Genomic DNA, 11,174 nt, shown 5'->3' on the forward strand with positions numbered 1-11,174 from the left:
AAGATACTGGATTTTTATCCAATACTACAATTCTACTAACAGCGAAATAAAACCACAAGATCAAATAAAACATGTTACCTTCTGTTTTACACTAAAACCGTGAATGGTTTTTACAACGAATTTGGAGGCATAAAACTAAACATCATTATGGTATTAGTATGTTTTAATGCTTGTGTGCTATTAGATGTTGAAAACACAAAGCTACAAGATGAAGGATAGACATGCCCATTAATTAGAAATATACCTGTAAAGATGTAATGGATCCTGTGTGTCCCTGGAGCACAGCAACTGGTGCGCAAGTTCTCAGACACCATACCCTGATCATTTTATCACAGCTTCCAGCTGCAATCATAGTGTTTTCATAATTCACAGCCATATCAGAAATCTCGGCTGAATGACCTCGTAGTGTGGCGAGCAATCGGCCATTGTGAGTTGACCAAATTTTCACCAAGCAATCATCTGAACCCTAAGAAAAAAGGGTTACAGAACCTGGCATAAGTTCAAGTTTATAAATACTCAAGATACTATCTGCTTCAGCTTTGTCTTTAAAGATGATGAAATACATTCTGAGTCTGGAAAATTAAGATTTTCTATTAAACCCTGCTTATGCTATTGGTGTTTATGGAACCTAAAATTTAGTCATATTGCATAGTGGCTCAAGTCTCAAAAATTAGTGAAAAAGCTACATCTCTTTCATCGAATTAGGCATCTATCTCTGCTTGGGATTCTCACCCATGAACCCTCACCTGGAGTTAGGTGCCTAAGCTATTTTTTTTAAGAAACAACTATGGGAAGGAGGAGGGAGGAGGAAGCAGCCTCCAACTTTTAGCCCAGTAGGTAGAACACTCACCTGGGGTGTGGAAGACTCAATTTCCCCCTCTGTCTAATGTGGAGTAGGGACTTGAACTTGGATTTCCCACCTCTCAGTTGAGTCCTAGCCACTGGACTATAGAATATTTTGGTGTGGGTCTCAATCTCTCCTGTTGAGGCTATTCCATTGTGCATAAATAATTATTCACTGAGTCAAAGAGAAAAAAAATGAGTACACCAGACCCCCACTAGAACGCAGGGTTTTGGATCCATGTGCAGTCCTGCATTAACACGGGGATCGCGTTACCATGGATTCCAATGAAAGTAATTAAATTTGGGATCCATGCGCGGTCCCCCGCTATAACCGAATTCGCACTATAAAAACGCGCGTTCTAGCGAGAGTCTGCTGTATAATCCAAGAGCTGCAGCATTCACCTGAGAGGTAGAAAATCCAAGTTCAAATTTCTTCGCCACATCAGGTATAGGAGAGAAACGAACTAGGAACTCCCACATGCACGTGAGTGCCCTATCCACTGGAATAAAGATAAGACAGGCTGCCTCCTTCTCCCCCTAGCCCATCACTCCCTCCCAGCATTCATAGATTCATCGATTCCAGGACTGGAAGGGACCTTGAGAGGTCATCGAGTCCAGTCCCCTGCCCGCATGGCAGGACCAAATACTGTCTAGGCCATCCCAGATAGACATTTATCTAACCTACTTTTAAATATCGCCAGAGATGGAGATTCCACAACCTCCCTAGGCAGTTTATTTCAGTGTTTACCCACCCTGACAGTTAGGAACTTTTTCCTAATGTCCAACCTAGACCTCCCTTGCTGCAGTTTAAGCCCATTGCTTCTTGTTCTATCCTTAGGGGCTAAAGTGAACAAGTTTTCTCCCTCCTCCTTATGACACCCTTTTAGATCCTGAAAACTGCTAGCATGTCCCCTTCTCAGTCTTCTCTTTTCCAAACTAAACAAATCCAATTCTTTCAGCCTTCCTTCACAGGTCATGTTCTCAAGACCTTTAATCATTCTTGTTGCTCTTCTCTGGACCCTCTCCAATTTCTCCACATCTTTCTTGAAATGTGGTGCCCAGAACTGGACACAATACTCCAGTTGAGGCCTAACCAGTGCAGAGTAGACCGGAAGAATGACTTCTCGTGTTTTGCTCACAACACACCTGTTAATGCATCCCAGAATCATGTTTGCTTTGCACATTGACAGAGTATTCTCGCATACTCGTGAGGCTTGATCCAGTTGTTGTTCTCAAAGTGGGGCAACACCCAGCCTGAAGATCCTGCTGGGGCTTAGACATGAGAGAGGCACCTGGAGTGTGTGCATACTCATTAGCAGAAACCTAGGCATCTAGGGGACACTGCTGGTGGGAACTCAGACACTGGGGAATTTTAGACACCAGCTGAGCAGAGGTTTTGAGGATCTCAGTGGTGCCTAAATGTTTAATTTAGGCATATAACTTCCCTTTTAGCTGCTTAAATCCTTCTGTTAATCTAGCCTTAAGTGGAAAAAAGTTAGTTTCAGCCTGTTTGATGACACAAAAAAGTCATCCCTTGTTATTCTGGCTTACTCTGAAGTTCACAGTAACCTAGTTTCATCCAAATAGGTAACAGTAGTTTTTGATATCAAACACAAGCAAAAGACATTTGAAATGACATCAAAATAATCTGACTTTCTGTTAATTCTCTCCATTACCAAATCCACAAAATAACGGCAATTAAAACAAAAGCTCTATACCATAAAACCAGTCGCCTTCTCCACTATTCACAAAGATGCAACACCCAAAACAAAGAAATGTATCAAAGAAAAAAGCATGTATGTAGATATCAGTACCTAATAAGCAATAACGGCTAACAGTTCAAAAATGCTCCCCTCCATACACATGCCAAACAGTTCACCCAAATGAAGTGCAGGGGCTAATTAGCTTTATTTCTAAACTTTAAATTCTGAGGTCTGAATATTTCAGGCATAAATACTGAGCATTTAAAAGCTACTTTCCCGATAATCAATTAGAAATAGTTCTAGAAGACCCAGCATTCACAGCATCAACTCACAGTAAATATTCGGTGTCCAGTCCTATCAAATGCAACACAGTAGACTGCAGAGAGATGGCCAAGAATCCGCCTGTGCATCCTTATGTGCTGATACATACTTCCTGGAAACGATGTTCTATATGTTGCATACCCAGTTAATTGTTTTGCACGATTTACTTCCACTAAAACAAATACAAATAGATTAAAGAATGCAAGCAAAAAAAAATAAATCATCCTGTGAAAAGCCATGTTTAAAAATTATTTCTAGGGGGCTTAGATGATGATTAAAAAAAACAGGTCTCCTGTAGATAGCCACTCTCTCTTGCTTCCATAACCAATAAATTACTGGATTTAGTAAAGTGACTCTCTAGCTTGTGTACAGAACGCCAAAGTTTATTCTGAGTTTGTGGGTTTATGTTACAAAGAAGCAGGGCAGCTTTTTAATGTAATCTCGCCCCAAATAAAGTAGTTTTTTTTTTTTTTTTTTTTTTTACAAAGACACAGCATCTTCTACCTCACATTTTGCCATGTACTTCCATAAACAAGAGAGTCCTTTTAACCAAACACCACTGACTTGCAGATACCATAAGTATCTCTATTTGCTTATTAGTACACTGGGTTTTTTAAAGCAGAAAGACTTTCATTTAGAATCTAACACCTTTCTCCTGCAATGAATTCTACATGGGTGGACCCCTGTGCTCATGCAGAGCCCCACTGAAGTAATATAAAATTCTATAGGTAAACTTTTAGAGCTGGTTCTTAAATGCAATTTCCATCACTATTTATATGAAGAGAAGCATAGAGAATATAAGTGTCAAGAAATACATATTACACTGAAGTTAGAAGTGATTTTATCATCTACGTACCAAGGTTTGGTGGAGGGCCATAGTTTACAGGAATTTCAGGAGGTCTTCCTCTACGAAGAGCAGCTAAAGCAGAGCCCTTCCAAACAGTATTCCTGCAATCTTTGACATCAATGTTAGTTGTATTGAAAGTTACCCATAAGAGCACATTTCAGAAAAGCAAAACAAATGTTACTGTTCTGAAATCCATTATAAAGTTTAGCAAAAACAGTAATGAATAAGCCTGCCAAAGGGCCTCGTACTGCAATATTAAATTTAAAAAGAGCTGAAGGAGCTCAGAACCTCTCAACCTAAAACTTTCCAACAACAGTTTGAAAGCCTAGTTTTAAGACAGGTTACAATACTGGTCCTGACAAGGGAGGTTTAATAATGACACAGTCACTTGCTCCAAAGGCTCAGAGGACTTTAATTATTTGTGAAGTACCAACATACTCATTTCTGCACAAAATACAGATGCTACATTTATACAGTAAATGATTTACTAATTGAGTTATCTGCATTATTGATGCGGTTATAAATAAAGCAACAAAATAACTCTGGCTATTCAAAGTCCACTTATAAAGTTTTTTTGCAAAATATGTTTTTAGCAACATCTGTCTTCATGGCAGTTTACAGATGATAAAAATAAGATCACATGTGTCTAGGCTACTCTTGAAAAGTATTATGGATCCCTTTTTCCAAAACAACGAAAGCACTTAAAGATTTATTTAAAATGAGAAGTTTCCCCTCGAAGAACTGCACTCTGTCCATCCAATATCACCATAAGAAACTTTTTTACATGTTATATGTAGTAAGTAGCTAGTACTGCAGATCGGGTTGCACAAGCATTTCCATTTTACCCGTTTTATATCTTTCCAACACTGTCACCTTTTAGACTGACATTTTATAGGACTGTTTTCTGCCCAAAGGCGGCTTTTTTTTATCATCTATTTATTTATTTATTTTTAAATTTGTGCCAATGGGTCAGCTGTTTGACTACAGGAAGAGAGGAGACTTTCCCCAATATTAAAAGTTATTTATTTAAACAGGTCGAGTGCTGAAATGGCAGCAAGTCTGATTCACAACAAATGCAAAGTCACTGCCCCATTCACTGTAGAGCTAGTGAAGTGCAGAAGAGAGGTAACTGCGAAATGCAGTGGCATCCACTAAAATAGTCCACACCATAAAATGCAGTTAAAAAAATAATACAAACCCCACAGAATTTCTCTCACATACAAATACACTAGAAACACCTGAAGGTCTTACTGATTACTTAATCACCAGCCTAGCATTACTGTCAACCATCCACAATCAGAAATGAGGCCCAACTTCACAAGTATTACTAAAATGTGAATGGGAAGACACTGCTGGATTGGTTTTGGCACAATTGGTGGTGTTATATATAGTGAGCCATTTCTATCAAACACAAAGTGCAGGAGCTCTCCTACTCCAAAAAATCAATCACTACCATGTTATCCCGCGAGATCCACAAGCAGAGTCAAAAAGGGACTGGCATTTGTGTACAGAGTGCCTTGATACACTGAAAAGCCCCATCATGATCTGAGGCAGATACTCAGAGAGGTATCTCCACAAATTGAGATTGGAATGGACCTCAGCTGAAGCCAGGAACCTCTTGATGGTATATGAAGGCATAAGAAACCAGAGCATTTCCAAAAGGCTCCAAGGGAGGATATGACTCCAGTTAAAAACTACTCTAAGAAGGGGTTGGGTTTTATAATATTTTGTCCTCAACTATTGAGTAAGTGGCTTTTAGGCATTCTCTTCCCCCACTTTGTTCTCACAGGTCACCATGTTTACCCATGACCCATCAACAACTGAAGTGGGATTAAAGACAGATAGAGCACTGGTGACAGTAGCCTCATGCCAATCTGATAGGTAGCAAAAGGTTGTGTTTTTTAAAACATCTTGTCATGACTAAGAAGAGGGTTTCTTTGCCTCTTCCATAACACCCACAAATTTTCAATCAGTGGATCTGTTCAGTCATAGACAGCTTGATTAGTTCTGGCTACCTCCATTGGACGGCAGATACATGTCCCTCCTCTTTGAAAGAGAGGTTGTCATGACTTTCTGTGGGAAAAGTAAGTTGCCAGCCTCTCTAAAAGAAACAATTGTCCAACCATTGCTCAAAAATTAAACATTCATCACCTGACATTCACAATCTAGCAATAATCACCAAGTGTCTATTTCTACATTTATGGAGGTGGAACTATACCTTAATCTGCTCAGAAACTGAAGAAGCTGGCTTAAGTGAAGTTTCACACATACCTTCATGCATAGCATACCTCAAGATTAAATTGTTGCAACAACAAAAGCATGGATCAAATTAGCAAAGTGTGGGTCAAAGAAACTGTCAACTCCTGGTCAAGTGCAAATGAAAAAAAGCTGTCCTGGTCATTGATGTCACTGAGAACAGTATTCAAATGCTCATAACAAACAGCAGGTACATACCCAGAGTAAAGGCACACATACAAATCACTGACTTATCTTCCAGTTGCTTCCCCTCATCCTACCAACATCACTTCCACTTTATCTGGATTGAACATCAGCAAGCTAGCCCTCATCTGTGCCCCTATCCAAGCACTGGGCAAAGTATTTGCAAAGTACTAGGTAGACAAGGTGAGAGAGATCTGCATTCACTCTCTGTTGGATTATGGGTGAAGTCAGTCTGTTGTTTTTGACCTATAAAGCCTTAACTGACTTGGGCCCTTTCTATTCAAGACTATCCCTTTCTCAAAGATATTCCCTACAACTGTGGTCAGAGGAGGTGCTCAAACAAGAACATTCTTAGTCTAAATTAAACAAAGGGAGCTGCTAAGAGAGTACTCTCTAGCAGTGGTCTGAATTTTGCAATTCATTGTCCCCATTCTTAGTCCAAAATAGCCGAAATCTTCAGAGCAGGAGTGAGCTGACTGCAGATTATTTGTGTGCTGATAGCTAATATTAGCGGCCAGGGTTGTTTCAGTTTCCCCTCCTAGTCTTGGAAAATTTGGAGGGTTTACTTTTGTTTGCTTTTAATACATGGCAATAGCACTCAGACCCCTGGACAGGCTTCCCGCCCCACTCCCCATTGTATTGCAAAAATTTAAATAATGAAAAATAAAACAATACCTTTCGCTGTACGTAGCAATGACTGCCTCCCTGCACCAAGTAAGGAATTCACTCTTGAAATGCTGGGTGGAATCTCTTTATCCAGTATAGGGCCAATACGCTTGCAAATTTGCAACAAATGATCTGGAGCCACATGTTTGTTGGATAAGACCTGATAAGAATTTAAGTTTAAAACAAATATATGGCATATCTAAAATTGATGATCCTATGTATGTCGGTATTTACATTAACATTTAGAAGTGCCTAAATATTTATATTACATAATTCATAGAGCAGAATCAGTTATATAAACTCTGATCTTTACAGCAATGAATTTTAAACTTTAAACTTTTAAAATTTAAAAATTATCCAGGAATCAGAAAGCTGTTGTAGAGAGATGTACTATACATCAGCATCTTACTATGGAAAATACAGACTTCACACAAATGGCTCAGACTGGAGCACCCTCTCATATTCAGTATTTTCCATAAAAGATATTTTACCACAGTTAAGAATAAAGCTTTAGCATAAGCAACACCAACACTTTGCTCCAGATGCACACAAATTTCAGTGTTTCAATTCTACATGATATAATCATGTCTCATGCTCACTATTTTTTGTCTAATTTAACCAACACGCTACAAAAATACTAAGGCTCCTTGATTTATTTTTTGTCTACTGTATGTCCGAAAAAATTATGTTATGGTCAAACGCAAGAGCCAAATGAATATAATTGGCAATGTTGACTAAGTTGTACAAACTGGAAAGTTGTAGTCCACTGACATCACTTAAGGCTTAAGTCATCTACCTAGCTCCTCTGGAAAGAGCATTGGATTCTTCAAGGAAACTATGAAATGCAGCAAACAATCCTACTCTCACTGAACTCAATGGAAAACTTTCCAAAGCTTCCACAGACATCTTAGGGGAATAAGATCACATCCTTTACCCACTCACAAAGGATTCTCAGATATACTTAATTTAGAATCCAAGTATACACAAGCACAGCATCTTGCAACCAAAAATGCATGCGCAATTTATTTCTCATATTTTCATTTTTTCAAAGTTCACTGCAAAAAACATGTATACAACTTCATGACTGACAACCTACTTGAGTAGGAGTCACATATTCAAAGTTAGGGTTTCCACAGCCTCCACAAATTGGCCAAATTTTTGTTTATAAGTATGAATTAGTGTGCCCATAAGATAAAAATATCAAAATCTCAATAAGTCAACCTTAACTTGAGGCTCGGGCTGCCTCATAACCAGAAAAGTAAAAATCAGAACCCCACACACTATTGCTGTACACTCATTTGGCAAGTACTTGTCTTAATCTGCATACATGTTTCATATGTACATGGGGATGAGTTATAGTTGTGAGAACCAAAACCAGTGCCTTGACTTCTATATATTTAAAAAGGACAAACTCAACTTAAATTACACCCAAATTACCTTAAAGCAGGGATCGGCAACCTTTGGCATGCCGCTCCAGGCCAATGGGGGCGGCAGGAAGCGGCGCGAACCGCGGCCAGTGGGAGCCGCGATCGGCCGAACCTGCGGACGCGGCAGGTAAACAAACCAGCCCGGCCCGCCAGGGGCTTTCCCTACACAAGCGGCACCCCAAGTTTGGGAAACACCGCTCTAAAGAGGTACAAGAGTACTGACCAAGATGCTTCAAAGTAGAAAGCTTAATTTTCCCCTTCAAGTATATTTACGAAATACAGCTTATAAAAAGAGATACTACCTTCGTGTAATTTATACCCAATGTAAGTCTTGTTAAAAAGTTTTAAGAAGCCTAATAAAAGATTATTTTTTTAAAAATGGTTGGTTTTGAGTTTTCGTGACAGCAGTTATTTAAGCTCAGGCTCAGATTCTGTAATGAGTACTTGGTTTGACATGGAATACACCCAAATGCTCAACATTGCAGGTTTTGGGCCTTAAATGTTTGCCAGCTGTCCCTGAAACCCAAACCCAAAAGAATGAAACTGATTGGCCTATTTTTACACTTAGACAATTAAAAGTACCTAAACAGCATAAATGGCAAAGTAAAAAAATGTTAAAAAGCAGAAATTTTGATAACCTAAACTATTAACAGCACAGATAGGGATTTTTTTGTTGTTGTAGGGGAGAAGGGAGACACATACACAAAGGCTCCAATCCTAGGAAATCACATGCACAGACAGATGCATGAAGCCCCAAAGTCAATGAGACTCAGCATAGGAATATGCCAGCACCACATCTGCAGAAGAATCGGGGCCTACGTAACATCCTTCACAAGAAAACTTTCTGTGCTTACCTAAATTTAGGCCAGATCTTGGAAAGTAATCCTGTTGACTTCATGCAAGTAAAGTGAGCAGGATTGGTCCTTCAGTGTACTGATTTAAAGCAGTACTACATACATTTGCTCAAATAAGGGAACTGTCAAATTCAAAACTACATTTGTGGCTACCTTTTTGTTTTTAACTTATATCTACATTTGTTAATTGTGTGTAGTCAATTTCACTCTTTCCCCGTACCTTCAGTCACATACCACTTTACTTTGTCAAAGTATGGAAAAACACGAGGAAAAAACAGAATTTGATTGTAAATCTCCAAAGATTAGCAGAGGAACTCAGAGGCTGGTTTATTACTTGGAACTAACTATGCCAAGCTTTTTTCAAAAGTAATATAAATAAACTGAACTATAGACTTCCTATTGATGCTGTCCTCTCTTTAGTTTGTATCCACATAGCCACACATAATCATGCAGTATTTTAGAAACAGTAAGATAGAATACCAGGAACAGTTACATCTCTACTCTGAAATTGTTGTAAATACATTTAGTGCAATTAATTTGGCACAAGTTGTGCAGCCCTGAGCCAAAGGGCATCTTTCGGAACATTTTGATTAGTATGGCCAGTAAATCAGAAAGACGCCACTACAAATCCCCACCCCCAATTTCTGTACCAGTGATTTTGTTTCCTAATCTGTTGAAAGCAGCAGATGCAGGAAACCAAATAGAAAATAAATACCGTCCAATCAAAACCTGCTTAACAAGTCTCAGAGTGAAACACAGAAATGAAACCTCTTAACAGATTGGCTCTTCCCCATAGGTAGGCAGGAACATGGGCAAATGGCATAACCCGAAGCCCCGCCTATGCTACATAACAATATCCTCCAATTAAAAACACCCCTAACCCCTTATGTTTTTGTTTGTTAGTTTAAGGTAAAGAAGTCAAACACCCCTTCTAAAAAATCAGCCTTCTGTCTCCTCCCAGACCCAGGGTGAAATACAAAAATAATTAAATGTAACGGCTGTTTTTTTATTAAGTGGAGGGTCTAACATTAACATTATCATTCTAATTCAACGTTGTTGTTGTTTAAATCTCACCAAATCTTCATAACTTCTACAATGCTCATTTCCTTCCCAATCCAACCTTTTAGGAAGCAACTAAATTGAAAAAGAAACACAAATAAGTGATTAAAAGGGGAAGGGTGGGGAGATCAAATTCAAAACAATGTGGGTTTGTTTGTTTTTTTTAAAAGAGATGAATGACTTAAAGGGAAAAGGTGACAGGAGAGGGAGAAAGGCAGCAGAGACAGTCTCACACACAGACCTGGTGCTGCTCCAGCTCCTGCACCAGCACCTGCAGGGGAAGGAAGAAACAGATGCACACGAGTTAGGGAGGGGGAACCAAACCTCGCCGTCTCTTCAGCGGCCGCCGCAGCTGCACAGGGCTCGGGGCCAGGCACCGGAGCCCTTGGTGGCAGCAGCAGCCACCGCGGCGGGGGTCTGCGGCGGGTGCGTGCGGCGCTGCCGGCCTCTACTCACCTCCGCCGCTCTCCGGCAGGGCCCGGTGGTCAGGAAGCGGGCGACGAGGAAGTAGAGCTCTGCAAGAGAGACGGGGGACAGCGATGAGCGCGGGGCTGCGGAGCGGGGCGGGGGAGCCCCTCAGCGACTGTAATTGATCATCATGACCGGGAAGATGGCGGCGGCGGGGAGCAGCAGAACCGGCGGCGCCCGGCCGGCTCCCTCACGCGCTCCGCTGTTACCTGATTCAATGAGCGGCAGGGAGCCGCCGCCGGAGGAGGGGACCGAGGGCTCGGCCATGTCGGGGGCGGCCCAGCTGCTACTGCCAAGGCAGGACACGGGCTCAGGCAGCGTTTGGCGCGGGCAGGGCCCCGCTCGGCATAGTCCTATCAGCGCCTCCCCCACCGCGAGCGAGCGAGTCTCCCCCCCGCCTCGCTCTAACTCAGCCTCGGCCCGGCCGCCATTGCCGCGGAGCGACCCGTCCCAGTGCCGAGGCTGTCTTCTCCGCCGGGGAGGGGTGGCTGAAAAAATAGTCCCTAGCCGGGGAGGCGGGGGCGGCGGTGGAGAGAAATGTTTGTAT

The 11,174-nt window shown here is 41.1% G+C and overlaps 1 protein-coding gene across 1 annotated transcript in view; it reads right to left on the minus strand.

Annotated features, from left to right (window-relative positions):
• Window positions 1–11,174, minus strand: part of BRWD1 (bromodomain and WD repeat domain containing 1) — a 100,034-nt gene extending 88,860 nt beyond the window's left edge. Inside the window, exons 1-8 of the mRNA XM_054049220.1 lie at window positions 10,837–11,174; window positions 10,616–10,674; window positions 10,401–10,430; window positions 10,175–10,234; window positions 6,829–6,979; window positions 3,724–3,822; window positions 2,879–3,039; window positions 245–466 (exon numbers count right to left, since the gene is read on the minus strand). Of these exons, the coding sequence (XP_053905195.1) occupies window positions 245–466; window positions 2,879–3,039; window positions 3,724–3,822; window positions 6,829–6,979; window positions 10,175–10,234; window positions 10,401–10,430; window positions 10,616–10,674; window positions 10,837–10,894 (840 nt within the window). The 5' untranslated portion in view covers window positions 10,895–11,174. The remainder of the gene's footprint in view (window positions 1–244; window positions 467–2,878; window positions 3,040–3,723; window positions 3,823–6,828; window positions 6,980–10,174; window positions 10,235–10,400; window positions 10,431–10,615; window positions 10,675–10,836) is intronic.

This window comes from Malaclemys terrapin, chromosome 1, assembly GCF_027887155.1.
Source record: "Malaclemys terrapin pileata isolate rMalTer1 chromosome 1, rMalTer1.hap1, whole genome shotgun sequence".
Lineage (NCBI taxonomy): Eukaryota > Metazoa > Chordata > Testudines > Emydidae > Malaclemys > Malaclemys terrapin.